Here is a 22,767-nt window from a genome sequence, read left to right on the forward strand (position 1 = left end):
CAGCAGTGACTCCAGAAAGTTATCGCTCCCAGCAGACTCTGGATTTGTCCCAATATTTTACTGTGCCCTGTTTCTTCAGTATGGGATCATTTCATGGCCTGTATGAAGAGGAAGAATCATCATGGTGACCAATATCTACCTCAGTGTAAAAATCAAAACCAATTTCTTAAAACAGACTGCTCCATTCATATTAAAACCATCATGTACTTAAGATGTTTCCTGTTAAGTGCAATCAGATTTTGTCACACCCTCCTGGTTAATGATTCTAAGTTCATATCTAACTTCGGGGTCATCATGTTAAAGACAAGACCTCATCTAAATTTAAGCAGTTTTATTTATGTTCACATCCTAAAGTCTTTTGTATTTAAGATCAGATAATATGTTGCAAAGAGATCTACACATTACGATAGATTGAAGGAATTATGGAGTTATTTTTATTTATTCCATTATCAGAAGTTTTGTGTGGTGTTAGCAAATCTTATATATATATAATCCAAAAATTTTTGCATGTTGGAAAATTGATTTTTTTTTTTTTTTACAGTGCAGCTTTGTATTTTTTAGGCTTTTTGCCCATGGGTGGTGAAACAAGCCACAAAGATTAGACAGTGAAAACAACCATTATAAATCCATTTAACTCCAGAGGTGTGGGTGAAATGGCTTTTAGGCACCACTGTTCTAAATCACCGCTGTACAAAAGCATCGATCCTCCGGGTAGAAATTCAGACCTCACAGTGGAAGCAGAAGCACTAATAGAACAGTGGATGCGGTTACTTTGCAGGTATACTTGATGATAATTTTCCTTTCACATTACAATATAGATTGGACCCCATACAAAGCAAAAATAATGATGGCCAATTGCGTGAGAAGTCTACATGTTCAATTAAACATCATTTCTTCAGTTGTGGGTGTTGCAAGAGGGAGTGAAATGCCAACTAAATATAAAGACCTGTAGTTGCTTACAGAAGTTCACGCACTCCAATTTATTAGTCCACTGTAGCTCTAGTTGCACTATATGATGAATTATTTGACACATCAAATATAAGACATTTACTTTCTTTTTCTTCAAGGTCACCCAGTAAAGCCTTGGTGATGCAAAATGCAGAACAGGGAAAGCATAAAGCATCGTCATAACAATATAACTCAGGTAAAAGGCTCCAGATTTTAAGTGGCGTCCTAATGATGCAGCATTTACACTGAACATTGTGCACAGATGAAAAGTAGTATTAAGACCTTATTTCAAAGAAAGTAGTCAGAGCAAACTATTCTCACTAGTTTCAGGCTTTATCTTTTATGTTTTCAATAAAACTGATAACTTATAGTGGTGGAATGTCACTAGGTAATTACTGTACTGAAGAACTGTAGTTAAGTTCAAATTCAAAGTACAAATTTTCACTTTTCCTTGTAGCCTAGTTCTGTCTTACTGTATTACTAAAGGGAATATTGAACTTTTTACTTCACTTCATTATTATTTAACAACTGGAAGTGCCAGTTACTTAATAAAATTGTATTCTTTTGCATACAAAACACAGTATTTACGTTAATGCATTTTTATAAACTACACAACAGTATATAAAGCAGAAAATAGCTGGTGATACAATACATCCAATGTCATACATTAGCTTAATTAGCAATTACACACGAATGCAACACAATTAATGTTTTACTGTGCAATAGTAAAATACTCACATTTTCATATTATATACTTTTAATTTTCAGTGTATGACTTTTACTTGTAATGGAGTTTTTCTTGTGTGGTGTTATTACATTTACTGACAGTAAAGCTGGAATCTGAGGGCTTCCTCGACCACAGATTATATTACAGGCAACTGTTGCCAGACTGTAGATTAATCTGTGGCTGTCACCATTCTCAGAGACCTAAGTTTGACACTGCAGGGCCATATGTAATTACATTACGTACAGTAAGTATCAAACAGAGATCAGCAGTTCCTTTAATGCACTTGCTCACTTTTACTCGCCCACTCGTATCCTCTATGGCCGGCTCTTTCTTTGTCAGATCAGTTGGAGAGTCTATTAAATCTATTTTATACCTTAATAGCACTGAATTAAATTCCTGTGCTTAATTGAAATGCCTTTTAACTAAGGCTGAGCATTGTTTAAACCACATTCACCTCCAGTTTGGAGGAGGGTCACTGGTTGGATGATTTGCGTTGACTCATTAAGATTGCCTGCCAATGCATGTTTAAGTGCTGTCACCCTGTAGGTGTGAAAGGAGTATTAGCTTGCCTTAATTATGGTAATGTGCAAAGGTGTGAGATATATCAGTGTTTGAATTCATGCTGGCAAAGGCACAAAATTCACCCTGTAGCACGCTTGTGGAAAAAATATTTTGGTCTGTTTGTGTGGTCTGATTTTCAGCCATGAGCTGTCCATTCACAGTGTGTTAGTGGGAAGGTTTTTTTTTTTTTTTTTTCAGTCAATATTTTATTCATGAGGAATTTTTCACAGAGAAAAGGATATGTTGCTGACTTGAACCTCCATAAACAGTGAGGTTGTGGCTGGCTCCAGTTACCAAGTGAAACAAATCACCTAATTAAAAAGAAATGAGCAGATAGAATCGATGCAGATCACTTCCAGTGTGGTAACATGCCTCTCCAGAGAGAACAGCAACAGCCTGTAAATACGAGTGCAACAAGATTGGGAATAAAGACGTGGCACGTGCAACCAGCGCATTTAAGAATGACTTTAAGCCAAGTACAAATCTCGCTGAAAAAAGTGCCATCACAGGTGCCGACTACCTGTCAGCACAAAAAAAATGATAGTGAAGTGTAGGGCATAAACTGCAGAGGACAATATTCATCACCACAGCATGTGACTGATATTCAAATAACCTGAGAGGAAGGAGACATCAATTCACACGGACAGCTTGATAAATAACATCAAGAATGGTTAAAAACAGCTTACTTCAGAACATTCTTCAACAAAAACACTTCCCAACCCAAATAGTTTTCAAACAACAGAAAGTCGAGTAAACACTATCAAAGTGTTCATCTAGAAAGAGATATCCAATGATTTCTGCAGAAAGCGTAATGCTGCATATATCCCAGAGGATTCGGCATGTGGGCCCTATTGGGTATAGAGCTCTCTGGTGCGGTGAACAGACTGACAGCTAATTCATGTAATTAAAATCTAATCCCACTCTTCATCTGACTAAACTGCACATGGATGGTTTTTTGTAAATACATGTTTAGAAAGTAGCATTTTTTTTTTTTTTTTGCAAATTTATTTGTAAATGAAATTCTCGTATTTGCAGCAAATGTTCTGCAGGAGGGAATACCACTTTCTGCTTTTAAAGTACTGTAGCACTTGTTTCCATAATTTATGAACTGAGCAAATCCTGTCTTTAGGAGTGGGATGGGGAAAGGTCAGCAAGGATTTGTTCTCCAGTGGGAACAAATGGATTAGAGACCGGCTACTCAGCAGAGCCCATTTAATCTACTGGATGATTTACCTGGATTTATTCTGTGTAACATTAAGGCAGTAATACTCTCTCTCATAAGCTCTATTTAGTCTATGTGTATATCATCATATGCCCATTTCAGTGGGGTATTGCATGAACAATACTAAACTATGAAGATATTTAGTAACACTGTTGAGGAAATGCTTGATATTAAAATTACAAACTAGATGGCCCTCAGGAGCTATAGCCGTATTAGTTCCAACAACAACACGTTTTAAAATTAATGTATAATGACACGGAGAGCTTCCTGGAATGCCATATTTAAATGTGCCACTGGACTTTTGGAGCCTACACTTAGTTTGTATTGTAGGTTAAATTTCTCGTTCATATTTTATTTGATTGTCTAATTAATTAAGGGCACACAAAACAAGTACATGCACAAGTACATTTTACCTAAGGCTGTTAGTAGCAGAAGCTTGCTGAGATGCATATGCAAACCATGTATCACATGAATGCAAATGCATACATGAATATTTACAATTACGATTTACAATTTTTCATCATTTACTGTACACGAGTCACAGTGCCCTCTCAAAAAAAGTGCAGTAGAAAAGGTCAAAAATGGCAAATGAATTTACAGTTTACATTCCTGAGGAGTCTATGGCAGGGCAGCTGCTCTTCTTACAGACATCTGCTTCAGCTTGCTTCTAGCAATGCCACAACAGTCTCTTTCTGCCTCACACTCACGTCATGGATAAATGAAGCTGAGGCTGTGGTCAGTGTGAACTGCATGGCCTGTTCTTTCACAAGCTGAACTTTACTATTTCCTGCAAGTTGAGTAATGCAGTGAGAAGTTGTTGTGGGCAAAAATCGTTGCCGTCTGGGGCTCAGCTTCTAGGTTTAAAGGATTTCTCACTCTTTGGTTGGATTAATTCTCATCTCCGCCAATATTTTGTCTTCTCTGGTCAGTGGAGCAAATATATGCTGGTCTGAATGGATGCTACAAGAAATGAAGATGAATATCTTAGCTATATCTATGTTTACCTAATAACAGTGCACCTGTACAGTATGATTCATATTATCGTACAACAAATCTATATGACTTTATTCCAATCTTTGCATGAAAGAACCTTCCTCACAATTCATTGAGAGCCAAGTCAATACATTTTTGGTAGTTAGACCTTAAGCTAATTGAAAATCTTGAAAATGTAATGAGTATGAAATGTCAGAGTCAAAAGATTTAGAACTGGCATTTAATCTGCACCAAGGAACATTAAGTGAATTGACAAAAATTCTGATGAAGACAAAATGAACGTCGCTTCAGGATTAAGGGCAAAACTGCAAAGTTGTCAAATTGAAGTTGAGCCTTGTCTAAATTTTAGACTTTGCAAGGAGGGGGATTAATACTTCAGTAGATACATTCAATTTTAAAAACAGACTTATTAGATTAGTATTCAGCTTGGCCTGTGGAAACTGTCCTTAATAGAGTTATGGTTGCTGCTCCTGATGCTGTCATGTTTACTTTCCCAAATGTTTGTTGAATGCAACCTGTGATAGGTATTTCTTAGCAACAGCAATCATATACATGCAGTGTTATTCAGGTTTCACCAAATCTTTATTTATATACAGTGCAGTCCTTTCATTGATTAAATATAAGGAATATAGAGAAATAACCAACATAACATCCCATGTGATGTTTTGTCTGACCAACAGTCTAAAACTGATAATATGAAAGGAAAAATCATCCCTTTGGAGCAGCGCCAACTGTCAAACATAATTGACTAATCAATAATCAAAAATCAATGCTATTTTTCCTGTTGATGTGTTCATTGATTTATTTACCCTTTTTGCCATTGTGAGGACTAACCTCTACCGATAAAATAGCTAAATTAGTGACCCTGAAATATCCATACATATTTTGATTAGTTAATGAATCAATTAGATTGTATATATATTACTATTAGGTCACATGACATTCAGAACTATTCTAGTTTTGTGATTTTTTTTGTTGCCTTTTGCTAGAAACTTTGTGATCAGTGTAAGTGGAAAGGGTTTTAATTCTTATGGTGGCTTCTGACTTTTACCAAATTCTATAATAAGTTCCAGCATCACCATCCCTTTGCTAAAGGTCATGTGCTGTTGTTGTAACACATCACAAGCACGGAAGATGCTCTAGCTACAGTGTTCTGCTGAAATGCAGCATGAACTAAATAAAAGTTCAGCTATCAGATAGTGAGATAAAATTACAGTTTCACTTCACTCATCCAGAAAGGTTAACATGAAGGTTTCTCAATGATTGGTGGAATGTAACTAAGTACAGAAATTCAAGTACTGCACTTAAGTACAATTTTAAGGTGTGTGTACTTTACTTGAGTAGTTCAGTTATTTTTTATTTCTCAGTTATTTCTTATTTAATAGACTGACTACATTTCAAAGGCAAATGCTATACTTTTTACTCCACTAGCATCATTATAGAACTGTAATTACTTTCCAGAATCCAATTACAAAGCAAAACACAGTGTAATCATACAAACTGTATTAATACCTGGTGGGAAATTCACAACCTACCCCGCAGTAAACTAATTCAAATTATGAGGAAAATACTTTAAATTAACATATACCCTTGAGGGGGACATACACCATAAAACATAATTTTATAACTGGTACTTCAAATATATTTTGATACTAGTACTACTCTAAAACTTTGAATGTAGGACTCTGGCATTCCTACTTTTAAAAGTAAAATATCTGTGTACTTCTTCCCCCCACTGACTATATAGACAGAGTGTGTTTTATGCTGTACAAATTTAAAAGCCTCTTGATTCACATTTGTGATTTCTGAGATTGGGCAATATTATTAAAATTCGACTTGACCTATGTCGTTTTTATACAGTATACAGTACAAAAACGACATATAGTCATGTCTTTTTCATGTGCATATGTCTTATATACTGCTTTTCACATGCCCAATTAAATGACCTAGCTGCACTAGCCAATGCTTTTGCTGTGTTCAGCTCTGAGAAGTATTTTATTGTATTTTTACTTGTGGATGGTTCTTTACTCCATGCTCATGTGAGAATACGTTGATCCACCATGCAGAAAATGACTGACCTCAGAGTTAAAAAAAAAAAAAAAAAGAAAAGAAAAAAATATTGCATACTTAAATCTGCGTCTATGCTCTTTTGGGTATTAAGGGGGTGGTAAGTTTCATTAATGTTTCTCTCCACTACACCCCTGCTTTTAGGGAGAAGTTTCCCTATGTGACACAAGCCGGCATCTGTCAATCCTGCCATTTCTCCTGCCGCAGTGCAGCTGCTCTGCCCTGCTCTTGTTGAACACAGAAACATTCAGACCACAGAAACAGATCTGTTTTTGTTACACATTAATATTAGTGAAAGCATATATATCCACAGCCAAGGCCCATGAATCCTGTCTGTCAGGCACGTTATAGTCACAGACATAAACTATCAGGCACGATGCATGGAGGTAAATACAGTGTTAGTAATGTGATGTTCTCTGTTTTTATTAAACATGCAAAACCTAATTAACTACCAACAAGCATTGATTAATTAAGAAAAGAAGTCAAAAACAAGAAGATTGATATGCCTTGATAGATAATGAATAATTGCTTGGAATGTACTTGTTCTACATGTCTTTGAAAGTTTCCTTAGGAGACATTTTGATAATAATGAATCATAGTCTCCCCGATGTTAAATATGTTGGTAGTGCTGCAGATCCCACTGGGAATCAACACTTAACATGACTTTTTGCAGCTTTCACCCTCTTTGAGCTGCTCATTGTTTTGGTTCGCTGGTCCATGTAGTCCTAGTGGCTCTCACAGAGACTGGCACAAAACTCTGTTCAGCCACTCCAAGGTCACAAGCTTACAGTAGGTGCTTGTACACTCTCCTTATCCTTTCTGACTGATTCTTCTAAAGTTTTGTGTTTTGCTGGTGTTCTCGTTCCGACTGGTAGCATGTGTCAGTACCAGGTTAATGATGTACTAGTTGTCCAGTTCTTCCGAGATGGTAGAACCATACATGCAGCTGCAACAAGACTTGCTTTGCCTCCCAGTATTCTCAAGAGCATGGAGGAGATACCAAGCAACCAGCCATTACACCAGGAGAGCTGGACAGGGCCGCAGAGGGACAGCAATAGGACCAGAATCTGTCCTTAGGGTAAGGAAGAGCAAGAGGAGCACTGAGAGGGCCGTACAAAATGAACTCCAGCAGGTAGCTGGAGTGACTGTTTCTAACCAATCTGTCAGAAACAAACTAAGAGGATGGCATGAGTGCCTGATGTCCTCTATTTCGACCTGTGTTCACAGCCCGGCACCATGCAGCTCGATTGGTATTCGCCAGAGGACACCAGAATTGGAAGGTCTGCCACTAGTACTCTGTTCTCTTCACAGAGAAGAACAGGTTCACACTGTGGCAGACGGGAAAGACTCTGGAGACACCATGGTGAACATTATGCTGCCTGTAACATCATCAAGCATGACCGGGTAGTGATGGTGTGGGGAGGATGACGAAGGCATTGATGCCACTGACTGCCCCTCACATTCCACTGACCTAAATCCAATTGAGCACATATGGGAAATTATGTCTCAGTGTGGCCAATGCCATCTAGTACTGCCACTGACTGTCCAGGAGCTTCCTGATGCCCTGATCCAATCTGGGAGGAAATCCCCCAGGACATGAGGACATCTGCAGATTCATCAGAAACATGCCCAGGCATCGTTGGGAGTGCATACAGGAAACTGATGCAACTTGGATGAGCCTGGGGTTTCAATTTTTCATTTTGATTTTAAGTGTGATATTGAATTCAGTTTCACATGGGTTAATGAGTTTGGTTTCCATTGACCACTGTCATTTTGTTTTGGAAAAAAAAAATAGTTTGTTCATCAAGTTTAGATGTGTGAGAAGAAATGGACCTTTCATTTTTTAAGCAGTATGTTCAAAAAATGTTTTTGAAGCTCCAGCTACAGTGTGGGACCCCCTAACTGTCATAGATTGTTCTGCACACAAGGAGGGATATCATTCAGAATTTAAGTGTAGTGTTTTTATAATGGGAGCAATTAGCCATTTTTTCATTTATTGGGTTTGAATTTCTGTATACATGCCAGCGTACAAGATGAGGATGAGGATTCCTTATATATATATATATATATATATATATATATATATATATATATATATATATATATTTGGTCTTACTGCATATTTGGCATACTACAAAAACAAAACAATTAATACAGGGACATAGGGTGAGAATTTCTTTTTCATTTTGTCTGTATTTCTCCTTAAAATCCCAGTCTGAGTGGCATGCTTTCAATATTTTTGCCACATACTAGTAAGGAAGAAATAGAGCATCTTTTTGTGTTTCCCACAGCAGCCTAGTCGTGTTTCACTGATCTGTGTAAGGCATTCGATGAAATATTAAATAAAAATATAAATAATACATTTGTGTTTGAATCCTTTGTTTCGGAGGTGAACAAGTCCCCATTGAACTTTTCTTCACAAAACCTGACACTCCCTGCGGTGCACTTCTGCCCTATTACAAGTCCCCATTTAGCCCAGCAGGAGAGCAGAATCCCATGAATAAAATCTTTTCATGCAGAAAAGCATTGATAGATGAACAACAAATAAAGCATTTTATTATCCAAGGGCCCAAAGTGTGTCAGTGGAACTGATGTTGTCAAAGCATAATAATGTCTGTAAATATAGAACCTCAGACTCTACAACATGGCAACATATCCTGCAGCCTTTCAAGGTACTTATTTTGACATGAGCCACTTTTGCGTCATGTGCATCAATTTTAAACAAACCATTTTGAGACCTACAAAACATCACATGTTATACCAAACTGTGAAATCTGAAAATTTCACAAAAGGAAAGCAGAGATGATGTTTCATTATTTGGTCATGAGTCATGAGTTCATACAGGATGATTACAGTCTCTCCTTGCATCCATAAGATACTTACAGTATCTCAAAGTTATCAAAGCATTTATGTTTCAATATTATATATTACAATGGAATCCAGTTACTTTCTGTAATGTAAAAGGCATTGCAGCTATTGTCTCTTTGACTTAATCAAAACCACATTCTGCATCTTTCTGCCAATTGTTTAAATTATTGTTTAAATCATATATTGCCATATATATTGGGATGCTATTATCGGTGCAGTTTAAACACTTCAATTTATGCTACTTGCTGACTTCAGGCTGACATTAAAATGCAACACTGTTTGAAGGAACAAATTTTAGTCACTGTAAGTTAATGGTCTACAAATGTCTCATTACTGTGGTTGTAATATGATGTAGCATTTTTCCCCCTTATCCACCCATTTGCCATACACCCAGGCATAAATATATAGGGGATGGAGATGGGAAATAACAGAACAACAGGACCCAGGTGAGAATTTGCCAGAGTAATGTTTGGAAAGACTTACCAATGTACTGGTTCCATTCAGGATCTAGATCGGCTTGATTGGCCAGGCAGCCCTTCATGACATTCAGGCAGTAGTTCTTACAAGGTTTAACTGCTGGCATACCCTGACAAAAAGGGCAGTACAGCATCTTTGTCAGCGCTCGAATACAAGCTGGAGTGTTGTTCACCTGTGAGGACACAGAATGTGACAGCAGTCATTAGCATCTGCACAGTTTCTTTGCAAATGCATGAACATTTTAAACATATTAATTTATATTTAATCATTTATTAGTTACACTAATCCATAGATAATTTGAATATTTGGTGTTTTACATCTACCATATACTTTATTCAACTTTTCGTTATTCAGGTTCTTAGCAATTTTACACAGATGACCAGATTAAACATTAAAAATAAAATAGTTTTAAACCTCTGGCTTCTTGTTTAATCAGAACGCTTCGTAGGTTTATTGTGTGGAAAATGTTTACAACAAAGATTTGTTTTAGTGTGCACATTCAGCCGAGACGAGACGAGAAACTTTCAATGCGTGCAGTCACTGTCAGTCACAGCGTGTGATCATTCTAAAACAATTATCCCTGTATTAAATGTTTTTTTTGTTTTAATGAAATGATGACAAATATTTATTTGCCCACTTTTCAGCCAGAATAAGCTGTCAAGCGTTTTGCTCTTCAGTTATTTATTCTTCCTTGTTCTTTTAAAAATTTTTTTTATTTCCCTGACTTTACAAACAAATGATATAAAGTTATTGTGTGACAGGTGGAGCTTGAAGCGGGCTCATCAGTCACATACTATAAACACACATCAAAAGCAAAATGATAAGATGCACAAGATAAGCTTAGAGTAAGCATTCATATCACTCACATCATATTTGGCAAATGCGTTCTCACAAATAAGCGTTCCACAGCAATGAACATGTTATTTTGTGCCTCATCTTAATTTTAGCTATTAGTTTGCTTGCATGAAAGAAAACATACATAAGCAATAGGCTAACAACTGCAGGCAATAAATCTTAAAAAGCATGAAAACCTGATGAAATATTAAATAGTTTTGTGGTGACTGGATTAATGTAAAGATAACAAAGCAGAAAGGCAATGAAGTGGGCTGACAGCCCAGCTCTATTAAGAGGTGCCTCTATTAACTTCCATCCTCATGCCTTAAATTATACTTTTTAATTTATTTAGTGCAGAAACAGAGTGGATTTAGTCAGTCCTTTTATCCCATGTCTATGTCTATGTATATGTATATGTATAAGTGTCTTATACTGTAATCTAATGTATAAAAAAGCACAAGTTAAACATAAATATAATGGACAAACAGTTTGGTGAACACCAGGGATTTGCCCACATTTTAAAGACATTTCTCACTGGTCTCATTCAGGAGTTCTTGTCATGGATTAGCCACAAAATAAACACCAGCTGACCATTGGCTGGATCAGCTCTTTTACTGTGTTACACCCAGACCACATGATTTGACTGTGCACATACCAAAGTGCAAAATCATATCAGTTTTTTGCAATGTGGGTGCTAGTACAGTGACACTTCACACAGCAAACTTCGCTGTGTGAACTACTAAAACAGATTTTATTGGATGGTTTCTAAAGAGCGTGAAGCACTCAGCATTCTTACCCACAGCACTCAAACGTTTGTACTCTGGAGCAAGATGTTTGAAATGAAAGACTCTTGTTCACAACTAATGGACTTTTTTCAGATGTACTGAAAAGCATCTTAATAGGCAACTTTCAGACTGAAAACCTGCTTTTTCAGACTATCCCCCTGACATGCCTGGGAAGCACTTCATAAAACTTCATTGTCTTAAAAATAAATAAACACTCTAAACACTTATAATGTAGTGCTAAACATGCTATTAGCTGTTCCATCCTTGCTTTATGTGAATAAATATAGTCAGCTCTTAGAACTTCTTTTTTTGTTGTGCTGCCTGCATACATTTATATCCAGCCAAATATACAGTTTCTGTGTTAAAGTGCCACATCACAGGATCATAGCTGTGGCCTGTGATGAAACATAGAAATATTGAACAAGTACGTTTTTTCCTTGCACTGTCATAATTCTAATTACTTAAGTAAACAGTAGTATTGACGTGATACTACAAAACATAACAAAAGCAAAAGGAAATTGACTAAACGAAGTTGCTGAAAGAAACTTGAAAGTTTATCTGAGTGGCATCTAATGGTAATAATTGTAATGATTTATTTACAAATTAATTTGCAAGAGTCCACTGCAGCAACAGATGTCTAAAAACTAAAAAGCCATGCTGAGCTTTATGATTTAAAAGGAGAAGGGTGAATGCACGACAAAGTCCCAGCCACTCTTTGTAATAAGCTGAGCTTTTGAAGAGACTAAAAGGTTAAAAGAGCCATGCCAACAGCTGTCAAACACATCTTTTGTTTGTTGTGAATTAGCATATCACAGGTTTAAGCACAAGTCACAAATCTGAGAAGCAACACTTTAAAAACACAAGTTAAAGTCTTGAAATAATTCTTAGCACACAGGTAGATATGGTAAATATTTTGTCCGTTAACACCAGAGTAAAGTGAGTTACAGTCGGGCCTGGAGGAGATAAAAACATACATGACTTTTTCCAGGTCTCAAAATGAGAGAAACACCATGATCTTGGTGATAATGTGGCACTGGTTGATTTGCCTGGGCGCCTAATGCTTTCCCAGCACAGAACTGACTATCATAAAGAGAGGAGTGGAGGTATATTTGTAGCCCTACAGAGTCAGGCTCTAAGCGCCTGATATCTCACTATAGTGAGTGCATCCAGATAACAAAATATTCTTTTTAGTTACCCATATGAGAATTTCAGTATCCTAAAAATCAAAAACCAGACAGATGATTATTACATTCTGAGCATTTCAAATAAAAAGAAGCGGATTTATTGTTTGGGTAATGATCTGGAATAAGTTTGAGCTTTGTTTGTGAGACACAGACTCCAGACACAAGCTCCTGCTTCCACAAAGCTCTTCTGGGTTTTGTGTTTTGCCTCGTAAGCTGTGAAAAGAAATAATGTTCTACATTATCTACTTTAAATGAATACATATCAGTGCAGCAATAAGCATGGATGTCACATCTTAGAGACGCAACAGAGAGTGCAAACGACTAGCAGGGTGTCTTATTCCATTATGCTTGCACTCAATCCCTCATGATGAGTTTATATCCCGGGGATCAAAGGGCTGCAGTCCCAGACACATGACCTGGATCTCAGGTCCCACTGAAATGTCAAGAGGTGAAACTGGGACATGCTGGCTTGTAAGAAACGCAGGGTGTAACTCAGTAAACACATACTAACAACACCCTGTCTGTGGCTGCTTCTAAATGAGCCTACTACTTGTGAGGGGGGGAACTGATACTCACAGTGAAGGAAGCATTAAAGTTCAATGAGTGCACTGTACTGGGACTAACAAAAAATTGATTTCTTAGAGATCAGTCGTGTCTTCTGATGCTCACTGTCTGTGCCAGTGTAATGCTTATAGGTTGCTATATTTCCATTATTTTCTGTATACATACCTTACTACACACCAGGCCTATAAATATTTAGAATCTAATCCAGTTGATATCAATAAACAAGTAAAAAGAAACTAGGGTGTTTGGGGATTTGTAGTGTAGTGCTTATCAGTGTTACTCTCAGCCCAGAAGAAGGCATGTAGCCCCTGTTGTTGAGTATGACTAAATCCAAGCCTTAGCCTCTTGGTTTTCCTTTAATCTTACTTTGTACATGATCAAAATTACACACACTCCCAGGGCAGTGTGATATACTGCAGAAGCTGCATTAAGATTGCATCACATCAAACAGAATGCTAAGGCTACAGCATGATTAATGACGTCTGTATAGTGGGTAAACAAATATTAGGCAATAGAGCAGTAAACAGTTTTGGCAGAAAATTCTTTTCTCTCTCTTTTTATTGTCTGGGCACTTCTCCTGAGCAGTCTTCTCACTCTTCAACAAAGTTTTCAACACAGCACCTGAACAAGCCGCCCTGAGCCCCAAACCTCCTAAAGATATGCACAAAAAGAGCTCACATTAGGTTGGAAAAGTGTTTGGGAGGAACTTATTCATGGTGAAAACAATAGGGAAATGTGTGCTTACTGCAGAAACACCAAACAAGACCTTAGGCATGTTAGAATTTATGTAAAATGCAGAGCAGGTTTTAATCAGCAAGTACAATCAAATGAAATATAGTTTTGTTTTAGGTTGGTAATTGACAGAAATAAGATGGTATTTGCATATTTTAGAATCTAGTTAAAGTTGAATTTTACTAAAATAGTGATTTTTACCTTAGACACTCTCTGGGCCACCTCCCGGCCAACAGAGAGTCCCTGGACAAATGTGCGTGCTGCGATGAATGCCCTGGTAACCTGAGCCTTGAGCTTCCTGGGCACGTCTCCAAAGGGCTTGAGCTGGTCGGTGTACTTACTGATACACTCCAAGTAGTCCTCAGTGATGATGTACTGGGAGTTGAGTAGTGTGAACATACGCTCCAGTAGCCGCGACCAAAAGTCATTAAGCATTTCCTCCAGGTTAACATTCCCTCCAGTGTAATAGCGCTTCAGCTCGGCGAATAGGTTCTCGAAGACCTCAGAGTTCTGCATGTAAGGCTTGCCATAAGTCCTCACAAACATCTCATTCAGGGACCTCTCAGTGTTCTCCAGCAGCTCCAGAAAGAATTCTATTTAAAAAAAGCAAAGAAATAGTGTTATTGTGTTGGTATAGATTATTCTGTATATACATTTGAATACATTAATATACTTTGATAAGACAGACTGGAAACCTTTTTACTTTTGTGATTAAAACAGAAATATGGAAAAATTACATTAAAATGGACCTAGTTGCAAGATTGAATACTATTTAAAATGAAAATCTGCCAACAAATAGACTGACAGCCCCAAAACATCAAAATAGCATATTAGTTAGACAACTGATGTTGGATTCATTTCGAAGATACTTCCCATCTTTGTTGATTTTTACTATCAGAAAACTACTTTTGTAGTTTTCATTGCAAGAGAGCCTTCCTCATATATCTATGAAAAGCAATAAGTTCTGTGTTTGCAGGAGAGGAGGTCTGCATTGTCCATATCTTACCCTTAAAGCCCAAAACACATTCCTGTTCCTTGATAGAAAAGACATATAATGCTGAATGATTTCTGTTACACAGAATTGCACTGGAGTAGTGCTCCATATGCTGGAAACATAAGGCTGTGAGATGACGTGCAATAAATTATCCTTTAAAATGATTATGAATCCACAGGAGTGTGTGTTTGTAGGGTTCGCAACCATTCTGCATTCTGCTTTTCTAGGAGCCACTTGCTGTTTGCATCATGACCTCTATGACCTACCAGAAAATGGAATGGGATGATAATATTTCGGACCATCTGCTATCTATAATGATAGTCCTGGCTTTCAAGGGCTAATATTAAAATTTAAATAAGGTTCAAAATTCTTCATATTTAACTGCAAAGTAAAAGGGTTCAAGACTAGTTAAGAGAGTCTATGTGGCAGTGGAGACTAAGCTTTAAGCTTAAGCTTAAAGCTTTGGAGCCATGTTTCTGGACAAGCCCAATATTTATTCTCTTTATTAATTCTTATTTCCTTATTTCCTGTTATGAGAGTGGACATTAAGGTCTCTAACCTATTTTCCTCAGAGCAAATCAAAACCAAAGCAATTATTGTGTGAGATCAATTGCCCAACAGCAACATCAGAGACTCACGTTTTACACCAAAACATCTATTGACATCAGTCATCACAGCCGTGTGTGACGAAATGTATTTTAATGTTAAAATTCACATAGGAATTTGTGTATTCTGGTGTTTCAAAAACAATAGCAAGTTGTTTGTAAGATAGTCAACACAATCAACAATCAAAAAACCTGTAGTGCTCAATTGACCCAGTTTGTCTCAAAACTGTGACAGTTCATTTAAATCTGAACTCAGACTCATTTTTCTCATTAAAGATGCAGTGTGAGTTACACTTTCTGAGTGCAGCATTATCTCCGATGTCAATCATTCCTTGGTAAGTTAGTTGGCAGTGCATCCAGTGGCGCATAGTTAACAGAAAGTGCTAATAGCAAACTTGGTGAACTGAGTTTTCCAAAATGTAAACAAACAAAAGTTAGAAAAGGGACATGCGTGTCTCACTGAACCCATGACAACATACCTCCCATTTTTGTAATGCTTAGTTTCTATCTGTTCACATAAGTGAAGGCACTTATATTTAATACATTACCCAAAAGACTTGCTAACATCAACTGATGTCATCAAACCATTTGACTAACAGGTTAATGGCAAATGATCATTTGGTGTGAGAGGAAGCTGCAACGTCTATGTATTTGATTGGCTTTTAATTGGAAGAGGTTTATTAATGGACCAGCTTGTGACTCTCATATGTTAAATGTATACAAGCTGTGGCTATTTTTTAAGTGAAGTTGTGCTGTTTAACAATTGCACCATGCATGATATTGCATCCATGCTGTGTACTATCGGTACTATTAAGAATGAGGTATGAGCAACATGTTGGGGGCTCCAGAGGATACTGTAAACTTGTAAGCCCATTTTACAGTAATTGCCACCCTGTCACATAACATATACTGACCACATATCCATTAAGAGATCCATCTGGCACCTATGAGCGATGCACTGTAATGGATTTGAAGTGGTCATTGGTGCTCAGCAATGCAGGTGAAATTACAGATTACAAAAGAAATAAAACGGCATGACACTCTATGATAACACACCACATCACATCAGATCAGTTATGTGTCGCACTGGAATCTAAAAAAGCTGCACGCAAAATATTATTTTATAATGTGATTAACAGGTTTAGACAAATGCATTTTCAGCTGTTATAACTCTCTTGGACGATCAAGGTTATATTTGCCGCAACATAAATGCTAGATTCTAGTGCTGCATAAATATATTCTATCCAAAGCCATTTCTGAATCATCACATGCTACATGCATTGTCTAGTTTCATCTATGTATGCATGTAACATTTTTTATTAGCACATTGTAGCCAAATAGTCTTGCATCAATGTGTTGAGTGTGAAGATTCCTCTGAAAATCTGAAAAATGAACCTTATGTTTTCTGCCATCTTAAGAGAATACAACCTTTTCTTTAATGAGACTCTGCAGGACTTGTGGTGTTGGGTGAATTATGGTTATTTTTCAGTATCCTTGAGACTATATAGTGAATGACAGACTGCACTAAGCTCTTATTTAAATATGCAGTGCTTGAAGCATAATTTGTGCTTCAGCAACTCATTTTGGTAATAAAAATAGTCAGTGTTGCTGAGAGATATGCACACTGATTAATGACAGCTTCAAAACTAATTTGATTTTTTTTAAAAATGAGCTTTTTAGAAAAAACAAAATCTCAATGCAGTCATGTTCTTTGCCCAGTGTGCCAGCTGAGATATTAATTAATTTTAACCAAGGTAATTAAGGCAGAATTCACTTAATGTGTTAATGTAATTCTAAGTTGTTTTTTTTTTTGTTTTTTTTTTTGGAGTGATTACAATGAATACCTCAGATTCAGTGTCTAAAACACTTAATTGAAAAAGGACAACTTAATCTAATTAGTGAAAATTCATGAGAAAGAAAATATTCTACAGTAGAAAATTTAGTGAAATGTCAGACATTTAGATAAATACTTAATTTGTCTTAGTAACTAATACTTCTGTCTAAATGAGCAGCTGCAAGATCTGTAAACAGAGGATAACAATGCTGAAATGCTGGACAGGGGTGATTCTAAAACTCCTAACTTTCAGAGTTCATTACATTTTGCTGATAAAGCGCAGAGTGGCTCCAATTCCTCACTGTGTGCACAGAGCTGTGCAGAGGGTACACAAAGCCATTCTCTCCGTGATAAAGCGAGAGGCTGTGTTTCCGTGCTTTCACACCTGCTTGCTCCCACAGAATCCTACTCATGGATGCTCTCCTGGATGTCAGAGATGTCAGCAGTGTCTATTTCAGCAATCTTGAAACAGTCTGCTCCTATTTAGATGATGGGAAAACAGAAGTTGCGTGCTTTTCATTTAGAAGCAAATCACTATGTTTGGGGATAAGATGATTTGGTCTTAAAAACATAACCGACAGAAGTCGCTGTGGCTGGGGTGACAGCTATAGTGAAGACGCCCGTGGGAAGTGGCATGCAGAATTAATTGCTCCAAAGTTTTCTGAACTCTGACCAGCCATAAGGTATAGGGATAAAACTAGTTGGTTTCCTACTCAGTTGAGTAAATACAATTCACAAAAAAAGTCATTAGGAGATTGTGCCATTAGCTTTCTGAACCATATTCAACATCTGTGGAAGCAGAGACCCATTTGTGCACAAAATAAGTAATCACAATCATACACTAAATCAGGTTGCAATCAGGACATAAAATGAATCTACAGTACAGCAGAGACAATAGTTTAACACGGAGGATAATAGTGCTGAAATGTTGGACAGTGACTATAATACTCTCATGCAGTAAACTACTCATTTGTTTACAATTTTAAAGCTTGAGAAAATGTTCATACAGCAGCATGGTTTAATTTTACTATTACAGATTTTGAGCAATTGTTTGACAGTGATTAAATACTTTTTAAGATGGACATTGGTTATACAGTATATGGAATAATCTGTAATAAACTATCTCAGATCATTTAAGGCAGAACTGGTATTAGGTTTCTCAGTGAAAATGATGTAACGTGTATTACTTTTTATTCATGTTATGTTAAATTGAGATCATGTTCAAAAATTGTGACGATGTGAAGGATTCCTGAAACAGTCTGAAATCGTGGAAGAACATCTGGGCCAGAAGAAAACTATTGCTGCGTAGTTTTGTGTCTGACCATTCAATGACATTTGTAGGTGGTAAAATTTCACAACACGTTATTTTGAGAGCAGCATTAGATTTCAAGGCCACACACAAATAAAAGATATCCAAACAGCCAAATGCACTCAAAGAAGGTTAATGAATTCAGTACAAGGTGTTGTTTCTGATCATTTGTCAGATGTCTTCCATGTACAACATATTCTTGCAAGCAACATGCTGTCAGAAATATCTGTAAATTATCAGAGAAGCTACTCTGAGTAAACTGCAAAAATGACGTTGGCCCTCATACACAGAGTAAACAGCCTCTTATCTCCAGCAGTGTCTTCTCCTACAGGACTTACAGCAAATCAAGGAGTCCATCTTTCAATTTGTGATTATTGAAACTGCATAATATAAGTCACATGCAGGAGCTTGTGCAACCTCTTTCTCTCATGCATGTGCATGAAACTAGAACATTCTACTGCCATTTTAAGTCACAAGCTGGGTCGCCTGATCTGTCTGACAGGAAGCGTCGATGTACAGAGGGCTACTCTGAGTGCTGAGCTACTGTAGGAACATGACAGGCCGACCTTTTATGTTTCCTTGTGTTAATTCCTGTGTCCTGCCTTTTGGGAGTCACAAATAGAAGTCAAAGCACAGACATTCAATAGAAAAAAAAAAACCCTCTGCTGCAAAATAACCTGTATACTGCTGATTTAAGACAAGCACGTGCAACAAAAAAAGATCAAATAGGATTTCCATTTTTCAGTTATTTAAGATGGAGAAAAAATAGAAATACTTAGAGTGCTAATTTTCAATTGTTTGACATGCTGACCTCTAACCCATCTGTGGGAATTAATAAACAAAAGATACAGAAAAAAATGTAAGTGAGAGGTTGTTCATCAGAGAGTCTACAGACTAGGACTTCTTAAAGTGGCAGATATTTGTATGGAAAAAACCTACAGTGCAGAGAGACGATGCTGCATTTCTATCTGAATCCTAAACACCAACCCACTCTCTAACTGGACGGTCCAATAGGACTTCCTAACTAAACAATGGTTTTGCTGATTAGGCATGCCCTTTACTACACTGTCCAGCTTCACATTCATCTAGTCACACATATCCCCACCTGGTAGCTGGCCAGTACCGTACTGTCTTCTATGGCTGGAGCAATTTCGGGTTAAGTGCTTTGATCAAGGGCATGCCAACAGTGGCTGCTCAGGGAGGAGAGAATTCACTTTTTATATTCTTGTATAACAACCTTCCAACAATATAAGTGACACCAGTGGGTATCAGTAATAACAGTGTGTGAGTCAGTTACTTAAAAAAAAAAAAAAAAAAAAAAATCAATTTGTGCTAGGAGGGCCACATTAATATTCTGTTTGGTTAACCAGCACTATGGGTGTTCATGGTCAGAGGTGGGCAAAACAATTGATTAACAATTAAAACCGATGACTCCAAAATGAGCTAGGCCGAAAAGAATTCTCTGCTCCAGCCACTTGCTTTGTTTAATTTCCCTGCACAGTATGTAAATTATGGGCTATATTCAGACAGGCTATTTGATACATAAAATATCAAATTTATTAATACACTGCAGCAAACATGGCTTCATGTTTGGCATTGATTTTTCAGATTATCTAGTTTCTCTCGTAGAGTCATACAGCTGTACTGTGTAACTGAGTTGCTGCGAATATTCCTCAATTTCTGCTCAGATGGGCTTGAGACTGTGCCCTCTCACTGTGACATATAGGCTGTGGTGTCAGGTATGTGTGGGTCGGCCAGTTACTGTCAGATACAGTAACACTCATCACAAGCTCTGCATAAAGAGAAGAAAATATACACATACAATGACCCTGGGTAGGTGAGACTGCAAAGTCACAGATGGCAAAGAGCGTCAAAATAAAATACCACTGCTCTATTATCTGGCTATTTTGTTATGTTTTCTGCTATCAGGGTGAACACAATTATTTTGGTGGCATGAACATAAAGTCAAAATATGCAGAATCTTGACAACAACTGTAGTGTGCCTAAAATACTAAAATATATGTTCTTTTCTTGCAGCGGTGCTTTGTTAAATCTCAGTGATTATCTCCTGTGGACAAATAATAAGCTTACACTTTAAACCCTCAGATTCAATTAATGATACATAACGATAAGGGTGACATTCAAATCTTACAATCAATATGGTGTGTTTTCCAAGCATGTGGTCAGTCTAGACCCTCAGCAGACAAAAAGTCTCCAGACAGCAAAGGGCTGCGGAGCTGAACCCTTCATATGGCATCTGCTTTGACACTGATGAAATTATGGAGAGTGGCAGCAAACCCCAGGAGGAAGAGGGGTGCCTAGAGTCATGCATCTAAGTGCTGTTGGACAAACCCCATTTCCTCCCTCACTGGAATTCTCCTTATGACATTCACAATACTGACAGGAGCTGATCAAAATAACACTTATTTATTTATGAACGCTTCCAGGAATCACGTGTGGGCTAAAGAAGTTTATATTCCTGGAAAAAAAAAAAAAGACAGCCACTACCCAGGCTTTGTGACATTGAATTTCTGGGCAATGTATATCATCTGAGAGTTTCATGATGTAACTCAATAGTATTTGTTACATATGATATGTTAAATAGTTTAAAAAGAATCAACATAGAAAGACAAAACATTGACAGGGGAGTATTAAATTGCACTATTAGTCACTCAAACAATATTGAGTTATTGACATATATTATACATATATAGCTTATATTATTGATATATTTTGATAGCTCGACATGAACATCTATGCTTCAACCTTATTCTTTGGGACAGAGATCAGAATCACTTTTGGATTAAGTAAAGGAGTGTTGCTGTTCACATATTGTACCTTATGTACATTCTTATTTGCAGGATGTTAACAGATCACGTCATGCACCCAAAGGTGAAAAAGTGTAAGACAGCATTTTATAAGGTGACATAAAACGGTGTTGACAGATTAGGGCTAGGCCAAGCCACCTTACTGTGCCTTATGAAATACAGAAAATGATTATTATAAACATGCTGGAACCATATATTTAATTCATCTTAAGTTCAATGTAAAATGATGAGGTTTGATATTACTGCTGAATGACAGACATTCTACATAAAAGAAAAATAATTTAGAGGGATTTTTACATTTGTTAAAAATGTTAGTTGTGTTGTATCAACATTGTCAGCTTTGTGTCTCTAGTGTCACTGCCTTCTGTTGTATGAGCACCAGCGATCGCCCTGAACATGAGCAGCTTTAGTGTATCATCAGTTCTGTCAACAGACCCGCACTCGTGGTACAATCACACTTACATGCCAATTTGAGTTTAGAGATAATTTAAGATTTGTGGCCGTTAGACTCCTGCATTCTCTCCGACCTTTGCAATTTAAATTCCAAAGATGACAAACAAGCAAATAGATTTATATCAGAGAGCAACGTACCAGCAGAAATGCAATTATAAAATGCTCAATTTGCTAATTACCATCAAAATTAACTTGGATTTATGTTGTCTATATGCCTGTGTTCCAAAGAAAACAGGAAGTTTGTTTTCATGCTATTATGCATTATGTATATGCAAACTATGCCCCTGGCAGCAGATAGAAATTATGTATTAATTTAGTGAGAATGATATAGTGAAGAATAAATTATCTTAATTTTATTATAAGAGGTGGGCACAGAATATCCTTTTGTTGCTGCCGCTCCTAGACTGCAAAATGACCTCCTGAAAAAAATCTTAAGACTCTCTTGTTTTCTTTGACTTTTCTTGATGTTCTAACTTTACATTTTGTAGTATTGCCTTCTATTGTGAAGACCACTCATTTAGAGAGCACTATAAAAAAAAAGTGTTACCAATCGTTTCTAGAAAATTGCTATTTCTCCACAATTTTGACAAGAAATGATGAATAGTATTATTTGTATTATATATCTACATTAAGTATGAATCTACATTAAGACATTAGGACATAGAGACATGGAGCAGGAGTAATGTATCATCTGTGCTGACAAGTGGATACACAATTTCCCCTCCACCACTCTTCACCATTGTCCAAAGTGATAAGCTCCTGCTTCCCACACAGTCAAACGT

General features: G+C 37.0%; 1 protein-coding gene across 1 annotated transcript in view; it reads right to left on the reverse strand.

Annotated features, from left to right (window-relative positions):
* Nucleotides 1-22,767, reverse strand: part of gpc6b (glypican 6b) — a 72,755-nt gene that overhangs the window by 29,014 nt on the left and 20,974 nt on the right. Inside the window, exons 3-4 of the mRNA XM_026296003.1 lie at nucleotides 14,164-14,555; nucleotides 9,870-10,035 (exon numbers count right to left, since the gene is read on the reverse strand). Of these exons, the coding sequence (XP_026151788.1) occupies nucleotides 9,870-10,035; nucleotides 14,164-14,555 (558 nt within the window). The remainder of the gene's footprint in view (nucleotides 1-9,869; nucleotides 10,036-14,163; nucleotides 14,556-22,767) is intronic.

Source organism: Mastacembelus armatus, chromosome 21 (assembly GCF_900324485.2).
Source record: "Mastacembelus armatus chromosome 21, fMasArm1.2, whole genome shotgun sequence".
Lineage (NCBI taxonomy): Eukaryota > Metazoa > Chordata > Actinopteri > Synbranchiformes > Mastacembelidae > Mastacembelus > Mastacembelus armatus.